The 19,352-nt window shown below is 41.4% G+C and overlaps 2 protein-coding genes across 14 annotated transcripts; both read right to left on the bottom strand.

The window, feature by feature from the left end:
* Positions 1-673: 673 nt before the first annotated feature.
* On the bottom strand, positions 674-6,285 carry pih1d1 (PIH1 domain containing 1). Of its 6 annotated transcripts, none has more exons than XM_035181616.2 (11): positions 6,222-6,285; positions 5,637-5,771; positions 4,442-4,499; positions 4,163-4,351; positions 3,346-3,407; positions 2,803-2,884; positions 2,612-2,708; positions 1,785-1,811; positions 1,496-1,574; positions 1,074-1,217; positions 674-793 (listed from the first exon to the last, which is right to left on the bottom strand). In XM_035181616.2, the coding sequence occupies exons 2-11, from the start codon at positions 5,715-5,717 to the stop codon at positions 758-760; spliced, it is 855 nt and encodes a 284-aa protein (XP_035037507.1). In that variant the 5' UTR covers positions 5,718-5,771; positions 6,222-6,285; the 3' UTR covers positions 674-757. The 6 variants fall into 6 exon arrangements, with proteins under 6 accessions (XP_035037507.1, XP_035037506.1, XP_035037505.1 ...); XM_035181615.2 differs by having other exon boundaries at positions 5,637-5,768; XM_035181614.2 differs by having other exon boundaries at positions 6,189-6,279.
* Positions 6,286-10,342: 4,057 nt separating this feature from the next.
* On the bottom strand, positions 10,343-19,062 carry LOC118123568. 8 transcript variants are annotated; one of them, XM_035181052.2, is made up of 14 exons: positions 18,964-19,021; positions 17,747-17,773; positions 17,619-17,692; positions 16,841-16,900; positions 16,610-16,663; positions 16,415-16,507; positions 16,177-16,318; positions 15,949-15,960; positions 15,650-15,685; positions 15,011-15,145; positions 13,668-13,691; positions 13,344-13,471; positions 12,984-13,079; positions 10,343-12,279 (listed from the first exon to the last, which is right to left on the bottom strand). In XM_035181052.2, coding segments are annotated over exons 2-14 (939 nt in total). In that variant the 5' UTR covers positions 17,748-17,773; positions 18,964-19,021; the 3' UTR covers positions 10,343-12,195. The 8 variants fall into 8 exon arrangements, with proteins under 8 accessions (XP_035036943.2, XP_035036941.2, XP_035036937.2 ...); XM_035181050.2 differs by having other exon boundaries at positions 17,619-17,710; positions 18,964-19,004; XM_035181046.2 differs by having other exon boundaries at positions 17,619-17,773; positions 18,964-19,062.
* Positions 19,063-19,352: the final 290 nt, after the last annotated feature.

Here is a 19,352-nt window from a genome sequence, read left to right as displayed (position 1 = left end):
GGAATAGAGAGAAACGTGAGAGCGGCGCCTCATCAAGCCAAACAATGGATGGGGGGCGGAGCAGATCCAGAAATAGAGAAGTGACGGCTTCACTCGTTTGCTTTTTCCATGAAAGGAGAGATTTCCAGTTCACAGAACAAGTTCCAGAGGCTTAAGAACAGAATCAACACGTTCTCCATCTTGTATATTCTGTTCCGTCTCAGTTTCATCTGCAAAGAACCAACAGGAGACTTCTCTCATGGTCTTTATCGCCTCGTTGCTCAAACTATCGTTCCAGAGGTTTTTTGTTGTGACTCCAATATTCTGATATTAACCAGATTAAGATAATAGTCTGTCATGGAAACTGCATTTTCTGATTAACCTGAATGACGTCATACTCAGAATAAACAGTAATCCATTTAAGACGTGTGGAGTATTCTGACCTTAGTCTCATTATACACACTCTGAATAAAGAAAACTGTTTACAAATGTAAAAAAATACTTCGATTAGTGACACACAAATGATTTAAGGTTTTTCAAATTAGAGTTATCACTTGTGTTTAACTTTAATTTAAACAAACTTAACTCATTTGTGTTATCGTGAGTCTCCCAACAGAAAACCTGCTGTGAGTCAGATCCGTTCTCTGGTTAACGTGGATTCAAGTCATGAATCAAATAAAGCAGAGGAATTCGATTTTAAATGAAAAACGTCTCTTTTATTTCATCATTTTTTAACATAAAAAAAATAAATAAACAACTTGACAGAAGTTCTTCAGTTTCATGATGACACCACAGGCAGAGTGACCGTCAGAATCTGAGGAAAAGAAAACAGGTGCTGTATCATACAAGTGTTACAGCCCATCGTTTGTGTGTGTCTGTTTGCTCAGGCTGGTGATGTTGTCACTGTTTGTGTCTTTTCTCCTCTTCAGTGGTTTAGTGTTTTGCGTGTGTGCATTCTAGCTTTACGTCTTGGTATCATGTCTGAATTTGTGCGTTTGATCCAGGTGTCACCGTGCACAACCATCATTGTCACAGTCTGTGTGTGTGTCTGTGTGCGGTACACGCAGTAGCTGATGCGTAGGTGTGGTTCGTACCTCGGTGCTCTTGTTGTACTGTGCCACACTGTTCTCCTGGTCGATGAGGAAGGGGTGGAAGAGGTCCAGATGGAAGAGCGAGGGCCGGGCCGTTAACACCAGTCGATCTTCTCCGACGTCCAGAACCAGAGAGCGAGACGATGGCTGCAGGCGACAAAGAGTTAAACTTAGTTTCACAAAAAAGTTAAGGTTGTTTTGGAGGGTATAGCATGACACAGAAATACAAATATATGGATTTCTTCTAATATAACTGTAAAAGTCAGATAAACGTGTTAAAACAATCAAAATCATTAAATATCTCCCAAACTGTGGAGTTGAATTATCCAGAAAATATGTCTGCATGTGTTACTCTTCCTTTAGGTATTGTTGGTATGTGTGTACATGTCTGTGCATGTGTGTCTGTTGCGTTCTGCATATCTCACCACCCCCGGTAGCTGTATTTCGGCGATGAGATACTCGGGGTCACCAGCAGGAGGCTCTACAAGCAAAGTAAAGTCTGGTCTGGGGAAAGAAGTGAGAAATGAATGATGAGGCCCGAAGGACACGAAGGAGGCGAGAGACACAGAGAGAAGAACAACACCAAAAAAAGGATGAGCAGAGAGAAAGAGCAGGAAAGGGAATGGACAGACACATAATGGGAGGAAAGGCAAAAGTGTTTGAGCCAATGAACTCTTGACTTCACATAAAAATCAGACATCAGCAAACATTTACCTTTTGGCCGGAGCAGAGGAGTTTTCCCTGTGAGAAGAGATGGAGAGATTAGATCTATTTAGAATCCACCAACTGACAAATCTACAGATTTCGCAATGAACGGATGACAACCAAATCAAAGCAAAGACCTTGCGTGACTCCCAACCCGCAGATTTCTGTCCCTGAATGACACCTAGATGGAAAAACTAGCACATGGAATTTGTCTGTGGAAGCCGTTGGCGTCTGATTCATCCCACAAAGTTTCTAATAGATTAGATAAACTTTATTACAGGCTCTAGACCCAATAGCAAGACATACACCATAAAGAAAAAAGAAAATAGATACATAAACACATACAAACATACTCTTATTCATGAGAGTCTTAAAAGGCACCCATACCAATGTTTCCACAGATATGATTGATATCTGACCGAGCTGCACCTGGGGCTTGTGAGCATCATTATAATACAGTTTTGTGACTCATCAAGTCGAGACATAAACTTAAACATCAGGTTCCTCAAGTGAGCCTGTAAGGTAATAAACTGTTTTCCTATTAGAAACTTTTTTACACATCTATAAGCAGGATAAACATTTAATAAACTGTTTATAACACATAATGTAGCTATGGGGGAATTTTTAATGTTTATTTAGACGTAATGATCTTGCACCACTACAGTCATGTTTTACTATAAGGTAATAATCATTAGAGGTTTATACAGCGGCTGCCACAGGAGTAAGAGTTGTCTTCAGATGCATTAATTAAATATAAACGCTACACAGCGAGACTCGAGTCAGAAGAGGAACCAGAAAAGAAGAACCCTGTACTTCTGTTTCCTGTTCACACGTACTGAGGCTGCAGCTCCTCAATCACCGGCCTGCTCTTTGTGCGGATGTTCTGCTCACCGACGGATCCCAAAAACTTCCTGTTCTTCAACACCTTCCAGTCTGCAGAGGGTCGAGCATGAACGTCAGCAGCTGAAGAGGCCGGTTACTTCCTGTAACATTTATCTAAAGCTGTGTCTCACTTCATCAAACCTACCTCTACTGAGCTCTAGGTTGTATTTGTTCTCCAGACCCTCTAAAGACACCAGAATTACAAACTGCTCGAACAAAGGATCCTTCTACAAGACACACACATATTTACATTATACATTTCATATTGTCACAGTTTTGTTATGTTTCTTAAAACTTGCTGGAGGGGCATGTGAAGTACAGGAAGGAGGAGCCCATCAAATTTGAGTTTTTTGGGGTATTTATGTGAATTTCTCAAGGAGATCTCTATTAAAAAAAAGTGCTAATATATATGATCTAGATGTTGATTTAATTTAACAAGTATTTTAGAGAGTTACTTGATTTAATTACTGGATGAATACTGAACAAAAATAACCTGCAACATCTACCACTGTGTAGCTATGATGGTTCAAGCTGTTTTGACACGTCTCTAATAGTAGATGTATCAAAACAGAGAAATGGAACCAGGATTTGTTTCCACCTTGTCGGAGGTCTGTGCTTTCCTCTTTTCCCAAATGACAACATGCACTATTATATGAATGAAATACCAAGGTCACACACACACACACACCTGACACATCTGGAAAAACTCCTGGTTGATGACCACATCGTAAGCTGTGCAACCCTGAGAGTCTGACAGAGAGAGAGTGAGAGAGAGTGAGAGAGAGAGAGAGAGTGAGACAAACAGATCTTATCTTCTCTGTTTTGCTTTGTCATTCCATGTTTACTTAGCAAGACGTGCCCTCTCTTGCTTCTGAGTAACTCAATCTGCCCTTTGTATCTAAGCAAAGTTCATTCCCAAGACATTTCCCCACGGTTTCCGAGTTGACGGACACGTTCGCTGGAGACGATGAACAACAGGCTTCGAGCTCGTCAGAGGTGTCGTCCAATCAGCAGCATTGTGTATTAAATGTATTAAAACCCAGTCGTACTAAAGTAGTGACTCAATACATTCTTAAGTCCTCTACAAATGCTGATGCTGGCTGTCGACATCAATTGAGGATTTTAGAAGCAGCTTTGAAGACAGAGACCGTAACATCAAGTGCGGTTTTAAGTTTTTCTACCTTTAAGATTTTGTTCCTGCACCACAGTCTACATTTAAATAAAAGTTTTGTCCATGCAAACAGCTTCTGGATTCTTTCCAGTTAATGGTTACTCATTTACTGATGTTACTGATTTATCCTAAAGCTGATTGTGAACTAATGACCCATCGCCCTACTTTTCAGTGAAACTCTAAACCTGTAGAAACATTAAACCCTGAAGAAGCACAGCCGTCTGTTTTCTGAATCACGCTGAACTACAAGTTCAAACACTGCACATTCACTGTGTGGACAACAAACACTGATGTGCCTGCCAATACAATATTATATTTGGCTTCAGTTACATACTGTTGTCTATTTCCGCGTGTGGCTCGCCGAGGCTCATGGGAACTCTGTAGCCACTGGGATCTTCTGATTGGAGCAGCTCCACCAGATCCTCTCTAGAGATTTCTGGGGGAGGCGGGACTGAGTTTGACTGACAGATGTTGACAAAGACCTTCTGCTTGGCTGGCTCTGAGATGGTCTTCACGCACATGCCTGGGAAAGAGAGAGCGAGAAGACAATCATTCCTCTTTCCTGCATGAGAGAGTGTGTGTGTGGTCTGATAAAACTTGTGCAGACACTCACCGGGTTGAGGTCGGATTACTTTGGAATCTGGATTCTCAGTCTGCATTTGACCCATCGTCTAAAAACACGACCGGTAGTTAACTTCAGACACATCAGGAGGTTTCACACATGTTCAGTTACTCCAAAAGAAAAACTAGATCAAACCGAAGAGGTTAAGTCTTCTCATGACGTCCGCACACGAGAGAAAAGACGGTGGATTCGAACAGGCTTTACTGCACCGAGCTTTGGATTTTCACAGTTTTATTTACTTTACTCTGGACATTCCCAGGAAATCGCCGCTCCACTGGAATGCACTCTGGCAGCATTTAATGATTAGGTGACTGCAGGAATTCAGTCCTGTTAACAGTTTGATAAGATTCAGACAGCAGTCTAACCAAAAGCAAGAACTGTTTATATATTATATACAAGTTTTTAAAGAAAGATATCACAGCATTAGCTTTTTGATTAAAAAAATTTAAAAAAAACAATTTTTAAAAAACAAACTCCAGGCTTGGTTTATGTAACAGCTTTATATCTTTCATTCATTAAACCAAACTATTTTAACTCAGGATGCATCAAGGCAGAGACACGTTCAGAAAACAAACAGAACATTACAAGATACAGAATAAATCACAGATAAGAAACAGTCAAATTTGCTAAATGGCAAAAGTATAAGCCTCAGGAATAATAAACCAATCCACTAAGACAAGAACAGCTGGAGGTAAAATAAAGTCAGAATTTAAACTTAAATTGACCTCAGGATAAAACTGAGTTGAGCTTGAGATTGTTCTTGGTATTATTCCTGTGCAAAAGGAGAAAAATCATTCTATAAAAGATAAGTGATATTAATAATAGCAGTTTTGATAAATGGACTCATTTGCTTTGTGGCTGAAAGTGAGACGAGCAGATCGACATCACCATTGTTAAATATGGAGCTAAAGGCAGCTAGCTTAGCTTAGCAGCAGCTTCAATGGACATTTATTAACAAATCATACCTTATTAATTTAATCAAAAAATAACCGGTTTACATTTTAGGTGCCGTACTATTTCTTGACATAGTTCGACACATAACAAGAGTATTCCTTGAAAATGCCAAACTATTCCTTTGGAGCCGGGCTGAAATAACTAGATTCCACCTTTTTTTTTTACGATCCCAAACTTGAATTGATGAACTACAGTTTGGACCTGGGTCTGCTGCTGGTTACTGGGATCTCACCTGTAGCAGCAGCTGCTGATACAGGTCCTCCTGCTGCTGCAGCTCCAGCTCAGAGCCCAGGAGGGACGAGTCGGTCGTCATGGCTACAGATGAAACTCAGTCAGTGACGTGAGAGGGTCACAGAGCAGCTTCCTGCTGAAGGGTCAACACACGTCACACCATTAACGCACACAACGAAACACAAGATGAACGTCTTCGGCCCCTCCACTCCATCTTAGACCAAGTTTCATAACACAACTGTTTAGACAAACACACACACAGACACACACTTCAGGGGACATTGTGTTGACTTACATTGATTTCATAGAGACTTAATCCACCACACACACACACACACACACACACACACACACACACACACACACACACACACACACACACACACACACACACACACACACACACACACACACTTTATGTTAGCTTAGCTTTAGCTTCCTAGCTTTAGCCGATTAGCTTCGCTCTTTGCCTCCTGTGTGACATCGTTTCACGCCGTGTTGTGTGCAGTGTGTGTCTGGTGTGTGTGTGTGTTTAGTGTGTTGCTCCTCTCACTTGTCAGAAACACACGGAAACAAAGTTGTTGACCTTTTTTCCTGCTCGCGCCGCTAGCTGCTCCAAAACATTCACTTCCGTGTCTCCGGTAAGCAATCCTTCAGAATAAAAGCGCACAACTGACTGGCTGGTTTTTAAACTGGAATCAATAATTTTGAAAAGTTGTGAAAATTGTGTCGATTGCTCAATAAACATCTGACACAGGCGACATATAAGGTATGAAAATCAACAGCAACTCAGTTAATCATTCAAACTTACATAAACCGCACACATGAGCAGTGTGCATTGGACTTCTGGGGTTTCGTACTACTGGACTACTTGGATTAAGGCAAAAGTATATTCTTTAATAAGCTTCTCTGCTAGATTACTACTGTATCTGCTGTCTTAGGTTAACTAGATTGATAGTTTGTACTGTTTGGTCTTACCTTGAATTGTATGAGCTAGGATTTTGTTTATTGATTTTGTTTATAGTTTCACTCAAGTGAGTGAGAGTTAAAAGGGAACCAGCTCAGGTTAAAGTGCTTGATTTTGTTTCCAATTCTGTTAAGGACTAAGTTCTATTTTACTTTCTACCTTTTGAGGTAAATAGTCTGCACAGCTGACCACAAGTCCTCAAGTCCTCAAGTCGTCCCCAGCTCCGTGGTGGTCTGACTCGGTGTGCGCCGACAGAGCCACTAAGCGAGCAACAGAAAGGAAATGGCGGAAATCTAAACCCCCGGACGAGCTGCTCACTTATCAGTCTCTTCTCTCCTCTTTCTCTGCCTCTATTTCCACAGCCAAAAGCTCTTTTTACCTAACTAGAATTCAATCCTCATTTTCTAACCCCAAAAAACTCTTCTCCATCTTTTCCAACCTCCTTGACCCCCAGTCCCCCTCCTCCTTCCTCCCTTCTACCAAGCCACTTTGTCAACTACTTTACAAAAAAGATAGATGACCTACGCTCCTCATTTTCTAATCCTCCTTCTATAACTACACTTCCATCAACTTCATTTTCATCCCCTTCACTTTCCTCTTTCACCCCCCTGTCTCCCAATCAAGTTCTTACCTTGGTAACCTCCGCCCCCGCGACCACCTGCCCCCTTGACCCCATCCCACATTCTCCAGTCTATCGCTCCTGACCTTCTTCCTTTTCTCACCCATCTTATCAACACTTCCCTGTCAACTGGCTGTTTCCCTAACTCTCTGAAGGAGGCAAGAGTAAACCCTCTCCTGAAGAAACTAAATAACTACAGACCTGTCTCTCTTCTTCCCTTTGTTTCCAAAACTCTCGAGCGAGCGATCTTTAATCAACTCTCCTCCTATCTTAACCACAATAACCTTCTTGACCCTCACCAGTCTGGTTTCAAGGCCACTCAACTGAGACGGCCCTCCTTGCTGTCTCTGAGCAGCTTCACACTGCTAGAGCCGCCTCTCTCTCCTCTGTCCTTATCTTTCTATCCTTCCTTTCTGCTGCATTTGACACAGTGAACCACCAGATCCTTATTCCCCCCCCCCTCAGGACCTGGGAGTCTCAGGCTCTGCTCTCTCCCTGCTCTCATCCTACCTCAACGACCGCACTTACCGGGTAACTTGGAGAGGATCTGTGTCTGAACCTTGTCCTCTCACTACTGGGGTCCCTCAAGGTTCCGTCCTGGGTCCCCTCCTCTTCTCTCTCGGCTCTGTCATTCACTCACATGGCTTTTCCTACCACAGCTACGCTGATGACACTCAACTAATCCTTTGTTTTCCCCAATCTGAAACACAGGCAGCAGCACGAATCTCTGTCTGTCTGACTGACATCTCTCAGTGGATGTTTGCACACCACCTGAAAATTGACCTTGACAAGACTGAACTACTTTTCCTTCCAGGGAAAGAATCTCCCACCCATGACCTGACTATTAACTTTGATTAACCAGACTGCTAGGAACCTGGGTGTGACACTCGACAGCCAACTCTCCCTCACTGCCAACATTACTGTAACAACACGTTCCTGTAGATTCATGCTGCACAACATCAGGAGAATACGCCCCCTTCTCACTCAGAGGGCGGTGCAGGTTCTGGTCCAGGCCCTGGTCACCTCACGCCTGGACTATTGCCCCTCCCTCCTGACTGGTCTACCTGCTAGTGCCCTCCGACCTCTGCAGCTCATCCAGAATGCAGCAGCTCGACTGGTCTTTAACCTGAATTCACTCACACTACTCCGCTCCTCCGCTCCCTTCACTGGTTACCAGTAGCTGCCCTCATCCGTTTCAAAACACTAGTACTTGCGTACCGTGCTGCGAACGGATCGGGTCCAATCTACATCCAGGACATGGTCAAACGTTACACCCCAGCCCGTTCACTCTGCTCTGCTTCGGCCAATCGGCTTGTTGCTCCCTCACTGCGAGCTAAACACTCAACAAAATCACGACTGTTTTCTGTCCTGGCTCCTAAACGGTGGAATGAGCTCCCCAATGACATCAGGACAGAAGAAAGTCTACACATCTTCCGCCGCAAACTAAAAACACACCTCTTCCGACTATACCTTGAATAACATTTTTAAAACTAACAATTTAGTAGCACTTAAAATGGCACTTACTTATAGCACTTTGTAGTTTTGCTTTTTTGAAGAAATTGTACTTTCTCTATTCTTGTTGTTCTGGGTTTGTTCCCTCATGGTTGATCCACTTATTGTAAGTCGCTTTGGATAAAAGCGTCAGCTAAATGTAATGTAATGATAAAACAAATTCAGATTCATCTTGTGAAAATCATTGACTATAAAATATTTCACCGTGGATAAACCAGGCAGGATGAACACAACGTTTTCTAACTTCACTGTGCACCATAGACAGTTTATAATAATAATAATTCTGAAGTAGCGTCAACATAGGACCAGATAACACAACATTACAAACACAACAGGGCTTTTGTGTCATTCCTCAGTGGTGAGGTCAGGATGGAGCCACACACCCTCTGCTCCGAGCTGCATGTCCACAAACATCTTAGTTACATACAGTCCAGATTTTTAGAATTTGAACATTTACAATTATTATAGTCTGAAACCAGAATGTGAGTCAGTAGAGCGGCTGCGTCCGCCAAGGCCCAACCGTCCTCTTTACGAAACCACATTTAAAGTCACTTGACGGCCACACAGGGTCATATGCTCCAAACTCACACTCACCTCATTAATTTGCTACACACAGGTTAATTTCATTTGTCGGCAACACCAAACAATTCACATCACAGTTTGTTCATTTGGAACCTGTTTATTTGCGCATTACACATTTTAACACTGCAGGCTTAAACAGGAAAATGTTTTGTTACATTAATCAATTGCTTGTTTGTCTTTGAGTTACCGTGGTTGTTGGGGAGGTTCCTTCATGCTTGGGTGGGGGGCGGGACAACAACCTCTCATTGTCAGTGAAGTTTGGTGCAGCTGGATTGAATTTAAAGTTGTACAGCAGAATGAAGTTAGTGATGTTTATTACAACTGGTTCTTACACAACCTTGGTGCTGCCCTAGGGTAGATTTGATAGATGCTTTGATTTAATCATGTGCATGGAATGCAGATATCCCTTAACACGCACTCTGTTATTACATTGAAAGAGTGAGGAAACACAAAAAAATTTGTTTAGACTTGTTCAGATTGAAGAAGCTCGGCACTCATACGAAGCTATTTGTAGATAAGTGCCACATATCAAGTGTTTGAAATAGAAGTTTTTACTAAAGAATTTAGATTAAAGTTGTAGTGTATGCACAGTCTGTATCTTTTCTTACACACGATGCAGACTCTTCTATATACACCCAGATCCTTTCATTTAAAAAAGGATTTTTATTTTTTACCATATTACAAAGTTGTTTCATTGTTGAGTTTACTACTTGTTTCAATCAATCACATCTGACTAACCCTAATTGAAAGAACATATTCATTTTCAATTCCCCTTTCTAAGTTTAATATTTTTGAAAAAAATCAAGTAAATGCAACTCAGTTATTGTGAAATTGTCCAGTAACGTATGAAGTAAACATAACTTAATACAAACACTTGCATTTACTCAACTTTTTCAAGGCAATCAGTTTCCTAGATCTTTTTTTCCAGTGCAGCTGAGCATTTAAAAACTAAAATACTTCCCTCAGAAATAACCCAACTGATTTGACTGATTTAAGGACGATAAAAGCACCAATGAAGCCCTGTTGGTATTTTGAATGTCAAAGAAGGGTATATTTATTTGTTAAGTAATATCATATATGCACATTTTAAAGCTACCATGTGTAGAATTTTACACTTCTTAAGCGCCCCCCAGTGGTTGTATCAAGAAAGTCAGTAGAGAAAATGAAGTGAAACGGACGTGAAACATTAAGCTGCATCGATTTTTTTTACCTGCGATGTCTGACTTTCCCCAAAAATGTCTGCTATCAGAATACACCTACAAATACACACAGGTATACAATGCATGCATTTCTTCACAGTTTTACAAAACAGACAAACATCACAGTTTAGTTAACTTATACAAACAGACCAGGAATAGCTTCAGTGTCCTGGTAGCAATACACAACATGCTGAAACACATTCTGAGACTTGCTGCAGAACCATTAACTCTCTCTGACTTCAGTAGATTAATGTGCTGGAATCTGAGAGGTGTGGGAAACACTTGAATGAGATTCATCTGAGATCAGTACTGCAGCTTGAAGGCAGAAAACACAGTTAAGTACACGATGTCTGTCTCCATCACTTCAGCGGACATTACAGTGACTTACATTTGTTCCTGGAGACTAAACCTTAAACAGTAATTATTTTGTCCTCATTAGGAAGACAAGTCCCCATAATGTCATACCTGGACACACACAAAACCTCAGGGACACTCAGTGGCACAATGCATTCCCTACTTTCCCCAAATGCCTGGCCACAGTGTGTGACAGCTGAGACGCTGATCTGCTGCATCTGTGAGCTGCTACACGAGGTTTCTGGTTTGACGAAAGCCGCGTTAGAATAGATTCAATCGACAGAATACTGGCAGAGTAAGTCTGGTAAATATTTATATCTGTGACATATTCGACAAACATTGAAACTGTGATGAAAGATCCTTTTTACTGTATGTTTTGCTGAAGACCATGTGAAGACCTCTGAAAAGCAAGACACCACTCATGGGATGTGGCCCAGGTGCAGCCCTGAACTGACCTCTGGATCAATCCGTCCATCCAAACCCTAAAAGCAAGTCTTCACTCAAACATCGAAAGTGGGTCACAAGGTGAGGACCAGCCACAACTCTGAAAGTACAGTACTGTGGAAGTGGTTGCATACATTTAACACTAGACCTAGCTTAGCATAGCTCGTTAAAAACCAGTGCATGCAGTGGAAATAACAAAACCCGCAACCAGTGGTGCAGTTCACTTCACATGCAAACGTTTTATTATAAATCTGGATGGTGCAGGATAGAAGCTAACGAACAACCGTCCTGAAAGTGAGAACGCTGACGGAGGGTGCACATTTATAATCTCAACACTGTGATTTACAGATTAATATCAGGTTAGTTGTCACCTGACAGTGGTTAGCAGGGCCAGCTGTAGTTGCCTTGATATCACATCATATTATTTTTAATTCATCTTAAACGCTGCCAGTGTGACTGCAGCTCTGATTCTAATGAAGCTCAACCAATAGACAAACTGTCTGGTGAGACTTTAGTCGTCTGAAATGTTTTGAGGGTGATTATAATACAGGTTAGAGTCGTCTTTTTTATCCTGCTGCTCACAAACCCCAGCTCCCAGTCAAACTTGTTCTGGTCTGAAGCAATCCTCTCGTCCCTTTGTGTGGCTGTGACTGAGTGCTGAGGTCCTGCATGAGCTCGCCTTCCCAGCTGAGAAGCGACATGCCGCGGCCCGTTCACCCTCACTCGCCCTCATGTCCGGGGGCAACAGCTCCAGTCAGAGTTTCAACTCCATGAAAGGCAGTTGCATACCACAGTCACTCAGTCCTGCGTGGAGCTGATCCGTCCTGTGTTACATCCCGTGGCTCTTTTATAATGACAATATACAAAGTTGTGAGTACGGTGCTTAATGTGACTCTAATCCGTTTCCAGAAGTGTTTCTGTTCCTGGTTGTATCAGCTGAGGGTGAGTCGGTGAGGGGACGGTTTGGCTTTAGGAAAAAGACAGAGACACAAGAGACAGACGTGTCAATCCACTAACAAGACCAGCATTACTACAACGACACTCACAGATCTGTCATAGACGCTTATGTGCACTTAAGTTAGCGTCTAGTTTCTCTGAACCCTGGAACTGGGTTCTGCTCAAATTGTCCAAGTTGCCACCGTCAGATAGAGAAAAGTGAGCGAATCAGGGTGGACTGAATGATTATATATAATTTAATATAACATATAATAAGTGCCAGTGCATAGGTTAATTTATGAGTTGAAATTACATTACATCAGCAAAATAAAATGACAAATCGCCTGAAAACAACAACCGACGATGAGCTCAACTAATCACAAACAGACGATATATTCATCCAACCTTAAAGGGGACATAGCATGCCCATTTTACCACAAGTTGATATGGTTCCTTGGGGTCTTAATGAAATGTCTGTAACATACTTTGGTCAAAATACCACAAGGATCATATAAAACTAAAGTATTGTGACGACACAGTACACAGGAAGCTCAATCGAGTCGCTCAAGCATGACGTTTCTGACTTAGAGGAACCATAACAAAACGCGCGAGTGTTTTTTTCCCAGAGTGTTTGGGTTGGTAGACATGAGCCAGATACCCACATTAACCTGTAGAAGCACTAACAAAGTGGAATTTTCATGATATGTCCCCTTTAAACCCAAACCCGAAATATACCTTGGTTATTACCGGTGTTAGTAGATGGGAATCTGGACCATTGCAGGTTTCGTCCGACATGGAGGATTCATCCTGGGGAAACCAGAGGCTTAGACGCTGCAATGTGTAGATGTTTGCACCACAAAAATGTTAAGCATCAAATAAATCGCGCCAGTGGCAGAGTCAGACCAGACGATATCCACATCCGACCATCCATGTTTACATTCTTGGTCGGGGAGCAACGTGGAGTCTGTTGTGTTTCTCAGCCACGACCCAGCAAGAGTGTCGGACTCTATAATCAGCAAATCTAACACAGTAACCAACTTCACAAACAAAAATATCTCATAGTGTGAGCACAGCGTCTTCTATGTCTCAGTTTACCTGTTGAGATGGGCTCTGTGTCCTCTGCTGTGTCCTCCGGCGCATGCAGAAGAAAACAGCCAGCGGCAGCAGGAAGTTCAGGGTGCCAGAAATGATTAACAAACACATGTACCGCAGGATCGAGTCATCTGGTTAAGGAGAGAGAGGCGATTCAGATTAATGTCAGGAAGGTCTTTGTTCTATCAGCAAGTACAAAGTTAATGAAAGAATATGTTGGACAGAAAGCTCACGATCTTATTAAAAAGTACAAAGTTCCGGGGTCATATGAATGTGCCCAATGGTCGGAGAAGTAAATGAGAAAGAATAACAAATAAAAAGTCTTACCCATTGTGCCTGTACTGCTGTTAGCTTTGAAAGAAAAGGAAAATCTGTGTCAGTACTTCAGTATAAGATGTTATTTTAATTTCTGTTTTTTTTACAACACACAGAGAAACATGGAGCCTCTTTTTATCCCTTTGAGTTCTCTTCTAACGCATTAAAAATATGAATAAAATCACAAGTTCAATTGGAAATAGTTAAATGAACTGATAAGTGATATATTAGAAAAGACTTTCAAACATTGAGGAATTGTGCTTTGTCTCTTTCTTGGTGATGATTTTTCAAAACCACACATTTGCATTTACATACACACACACATATATATCTATATAGATATATCTATATAGATATAGATATATATCAGATTTAACGCTTAAATCCACAGGAGCAGGCGAAGGTTTCGGCGAGAAGCGTTCACGTTAATCAGAATCATGTGTCTGTGCTGAATCAAAGAGCTCATCTGTCTCATCGTCTTTGAAAATGTAGAAAGTCAGAATTTACAATCAAGCAAAAATTAAATCACGACAATTGAGGAGGAAACTGTGAGAAGTGAGTTGTTTCGTGATCAGATTCAATTTGCAGCATCTTAACACAAGGCTCATGCAGCTTCATCATGAAAGGGAACAGTCACAGATTCATGCACATTATGAACAGGCCTGTTCAAAGGAATTAGTTTCGCTAAATATCTGCATAAGTGAGGACGGGGCGTGGGAATGTCTTCAGCTGTTCATGTAACTGTGGTTGTTCACAGGACCGGACCGATCCTTCGTACGTGGAGATCGAGTTTTCCATTAATTATCTAGACTGTGGTTTTCCATCGTATTCGAACCACATTTTCACAATGAGCCGATAAAATGTGGACGTTTTAACATAAGAGATGATGAAGCTTGGTCCATAATGTTCTTATGACCTCGTAGTTTCAGCTGCAGCATCGATGTAGTTCTTCCTCTCACGTAAGAACTTTCACTCTTCCAACAGCTGCCACATGTAGAGAACTGGTGCGGTAAACTGGTTCGGTAAACTGGTTTGGTGAACTGGTGTGGTAAACTGGTGTGGTAAACTGGTGTGGTAAACTGGTTCGGTAAACTGGTGTGGTAAACTGGTGTGGTAAAGTGGTGGTAAACTGGTTCTGTAAACTGGTGTGGAGAACTGGTGTGGTAAACTGGTGTGGTGAACTGGTGTGGTAAAGTGGTGTGGAGAACTGGTGGGGTAAACTGGTGTGGAGAACTGGTGTGGAGAACTGGTGTGGTAAACTGGTGTGGTGAACTGGTGTGGTAAACTGGTGTGGAGAACTGGTGTGGTAAACTGGGCAGTTTCCATGGTAACGATATGAATGAAATGCAGCTTACCTTGTCCATCAGAATGTTTGACTGTGGTTGTTCCTGGTGTTGGTGGCGTTGCTGGTGTTGTGGTAAGTGACAATACTGTCGAGGTCGCTGCCGTTGGCGACGACACTGTGGTCGGTGCTGCTGTTGTTGTTTGATCTAAAATAATTGCAGGAATCCCCATCAGTGATTCAATCTTTGCAGCCAGTAAAAGCAAACGTGTTTTAGTTGATCAGTGAGAAAGAGCAGAAACAGCCGGGGAATTAATAATTGTAGCACCAGCAGGTGAACGGGGAAAATTAAAGGCAAGATCTGAAGGCACAGCAAACTCAAAGATTTGTGGATTCACGTGTTAGGTGAGATGGTGATTGTGCCATTTGTTCTCGGAACTTGAATCCATTTATTTCCAATACTTGCTGACTAACCAATGAAGACTCTTGTGAAATAAACATTAGCCAACATCAAACTTCTTTAAGAAAGTTTCACAACAGACAGACACAGAAGCAAAGTTAATCTGTATCATGATTCCTGTATCTTTAGTGCAAGATTGAACATTAAAAGATTAAAGTTCCCTTGGATTTACGCCTGTACAGTTTAAAAGGAGTTAAATCCTCATGGTGGTGAACTTTCTTTAACATGTCCAAACAGAAATGTGTCACTTACCAACAGATATTTGAGGATAAAGTTCGCACACATTTTCTAAAAGGATGAGAATAAAATGACATGAGTTAAGGTGATGAACTGGAAAAGATTCAGAAGATACATCCATGCTCCTATGTTTAAGTTTGAAAACAGCTTTTTCTGCAGCCCAGAGGTTTTCAAAGTAAAAGAGGACAAACGAAGACGTTGTATTGTGGATGTAGAAAAACGTGACTTGACAGTTACATGTGAATGTCAGTTACAAGTACTGTACTAAACTCAAACACACACTTCAACATGTGGAGTACAAACAGGATACTCACCATATTTACAGCCTGTAGTGCAAGAAAGAAAGAAAGAAAAGAAAATTAGGAATTTGATCATTTATTAACAGCTGCAGTCTTGAAGAATGTTGTGGTGACGGTAAAAACTTGGTTGCACATCAAACTATTTCAGGTTGAGGTTTTAAAAAGGCGGAATGTAAAGGGAAGAGTCATAATGAGGCTTGAAATATAAGAATATACTCAGAGCAGCATCAGTATGATTCATACCTTCAGGAGCTTTACCATCAGGAGGGTAATTCAGTGCTTTGGCCGCCAAACACATGAGGTGATAGAAGGAGATATTCCGAGAACTGGGGCCTTCGCATGTCGTCTCGTTCTTTTCAGCGCTCTGAGGCGCATCGCTCTGAAACTAGTCAGACACATGCAGGGTTCAATCAGCTTGACTTTCAGTGCAACAAGGGAGCACAGAAGAAACAGAGCATGACAGAAAGTAGACTGTACTCACTCCGAAGCAGTTATGTAGTACGTTACACAGTCTATCATTCTCACTGGGCTTTTTGTTTTCACAAAAGAGCTTCAGGGTACAGTTGATTAAGTCCTGCAGTGGGAAAAGGACTCACTTACAACTCAGTCCTTATTTAACAATATGCATTTACAGTGACACAAAATTATATTTTTGTAAACTGTTTCAATAACTTACAATGGGATCCTTATTTTGTGCCAGTGTTAAATTGCGATTGAGATCGTCTCCGGCCTTGATTGTGGATGAGAGAAGCAGACAAACAGAAAATGTTATTAATCGTTAAACGTTGCTCTGAGCGAGTTGTTCTAGCTCTGAGAAGAATCTGAAGAAATGCTGCTTGGACACCTCGATGGTGGAGTCAACCACCAAATTACACGAAGCACAACTCGATACACAAAATGTACGAACCCATGTGGCCAGTTTGAAATGATCGGAGCAGCCTTCCTGCGACAGGTCAATCAGGGACAACTGCCAGAGAAAAATGAGACAGCAGCTTCAAAAGTCTGTTTTTAAAAGGAAAAGCTACACAGAACTGTAGACATATATATAAATATGACGTTTACTTTCATTTTATCCATTTTAACCATTTAAATTCCACTTTTTAAACGTAATTTAAACATTTTATGTTAAAAAAGGACAAGAAATTAATAATTTTCCAGAAACTCGGGATGAGATTTCTTTTGAGGGTTTATTTCACTGATGAGCAACAACATATACTTTCTAATGTCCCCTCTCTAAAACTTCTATAAAACTGTATATATATAAATATTTAACTCTTGAAGACTTGTTTTTTTGTTTTAGCAACATAGTTTTAATCAGTTTAACACTTTGAATGTCAGTTTTTAAGCAAAATTAAATGAAACAAATTTCCCCCCTTAATTTTAATATTATAAAACACAAAAGTAATAATTATTTCCCATATATTACTTCTATTAACACAGCCTGGCATATGTCACTGATTAGCAAGAACAATTACATTTTTGCATTACTATTTTTGTCACATTGGAAAAATACCAAATATTCATTCACTTTCATTGTTTTAACCTTTTAGAGTTTTTAAAACATATATAATTTTTTTATATAATTCCAGTTTTTTTCCCCCCTGCTGCTCAGATTTAAAGAAACAGGCTCTAACCCTGCCCCCCCCCCCCACGTCACAGGTACGAGCTGCAGGAGTGACACTTACGATAAGAAACAGGGAGGTCACGGTTCTCCAGGAGGTCACAGTTCTCCAGGAGGTCACAGTTCTCCAGGAGGTCACAGTTCTCCAGGAGGTCACAGTTCTCCAGGAGGTCACAGTTCTCCAGGAGGTCATGCTGCCACGTGGCCGACAGACTCACACTGACAGACAACAGAGGAAGACGTGTTATTATATAAGTAATATCTGATTGTGTTGCTAGGTTCGTCATCGCAGAGACTGAAACAAGATACGTTCAAGAAGACAATATTTATTATATTAATAATTATATATAATTATAGATTTAAAAAATCCCACGTAACAGAGAGTAACAATACAATATATAATCCACATATAGTGAATACTAAACATACAGTTAATACTTAAAAAACAGTAAATACTCCACGTACTCACTACACACTGTATATCCCACTTACAGTGAATACTGCCTATACAATATATACTCTGCAGACAAACAGACAGTAAATACTCCTCATACAGTAAATATACACTCCACAGTACACTGTATATACACTCCACACACAGTATATATACTCCACACACAGTATATATACAGTCCACTCTGTATTGAATAATATTCATAATAAATATTTCCAAAAATTATGCAAAATCTAATTTCCCCATCTCAGTATTGTAGTATAACCAGCAGGAGACCCTGGACGTGTGACGTGATTTTGGTGAAAATATAGTATAACAGTGAAATTATTGAATAATTTAGTAATATCTCTTTTCGGTGTTGCACTTTGTAGACGGTCCCTGCGCACTCGTCTCACAGCCTGTCCATAGAGACCAATGTCCCCTGTCCCCTGTCCATCTGTCCATCTGTCCATCTGTCCCTGTCCCCATCTGGGGGGGGCGAGTCATACCGAGGAGAACCTGGCTGCGGTGGGAAAGGGGCGTGGTTCGTGTTCTCACAACCTTTCGCTAATGACTTATTAAACCGGGAAGATCCAATCTGTGAAGAAACTTCCAGCTTCTCCCAAATCACACGTGAACAACGGTATATACTGCACGTGGAGTATGGAGTATATATACTCCACGTGGAGTATGGAGTATATATACTGCACGCGGAGTATGGAGTATATATACTGCACGCGGAGTATATATACTGCACAGTCCACCGCAAATGGATGGAAACCACCGCAGCTCTGTTCTGTCGTTGGTTAGTCAGATGGTGAGACCGCATTTAGTGTGCGTGTGTGTGTGTGCGTGAGCCCCTTTATATACAGTTTATACACGAGTCCCAGCAGCAGCAGGTTAAACATGTGTTTCCTAAGAGGTTGAACCCTGATGAATCCTGACGTGCGTGTGTGCGTGAGCGTGAGGGACTTACCTTGTGTCTCTCTTGCTGTCCTAGTCAGCACTGATCCTAAGGCAGCTCTCCTGCTACTACTCAAGTTTTACTTTCATTTTCCTGTCTCCTCCTCCCTCCTCCCCCCCCTCCTCAGAGGTCATCTTTCTGAACCAGCCTGTTCCTGTATCTCCGTCTAACAGATATTATCTATGTGGAACCTGACTGGGCTGCAGGTACCATCTCATGTTACCAGTAGTGACAATAACACATGCAGAACTCCAACCTGGAGAAGAATCAGTGAGGAGGAGGAGGAGGAGGAGGAGGAGGAGAGAGCATCCACCTGTGGCCACCTCATGTAAATACATTCGGTTTTCTGTTTGCATCTGTTGTTAATTTCCTTTGCACCAAAGCAGTGAAAACTCAGTTTC

The sequence above is a fragment of the Hippoglossus stenolepis genome, chromosome 16 (assembly GCF_022539355.2).
Source record: "Hippoglossus stenolepis isolate QCI-W04-F060 chromosome 16, HSTE1.2, whole genome shotgun sequence".
NCBI classification, from domain to species: Eukaryota; Metazoa; Chordata; class Actinopteri; order Pleuronectiformes; family Pleuronectidae; genus Hippoglossus; species Hippoglossus stenolepis.
Note: the sequence above shows the minus strand (reverse complement) of the source record. Positions and strands in the feature narration are given on the sequence as shown.

Excerpts from the sequence above, each read along its gene's own strand:
- pih1d1 (XM_035181616.2), bottom strand. The coding sequence starts at position 5,717 with ATGACGACCGACTCGTCCCTCCTGGGCTCTGAGCTGGAGCTGCAGCAG. Across the intron at positions 1,812-2,611 it reads ATTGAGGAGCTGCAGCCTCA|GGAAAACTCCTCTGCTCCGG; the intron begins GTACGTGTGAAC and ends CTCTTCTCACAG. Across the intron at positions 1,575-1,784 it reads TCCTCTGCTCCGGCCAAAAG|ACCAGACTTTACTTTGCTTG; the intron begins GTAAATGTTTGC and ends TTCTTTCCCCAG.
- LOC118123568 (XM_035181046.2), bottom strand. The coding sequence starts at position 17,747 with ATGACCTCCTGGAGAACTGTGACCTCCTGGAGAACTGTGACCTCCTGG. Across the intron at positions 16,901-17,618 it reads TGACCTCCCTGTTTCTTATC|TTGTCCCTGATTGACCTGTC; the intron begins GTAAGTGTCACT and ends TTTCTCTGGCAG. Across the intron at positions 16,319-16,414 it reads TACTACATAACTGCTTCGGA|TTTCAGAGCGATGCGCCTCA; the intron begins GTGAGTACAGTC and ends GTGTCTGACTAG.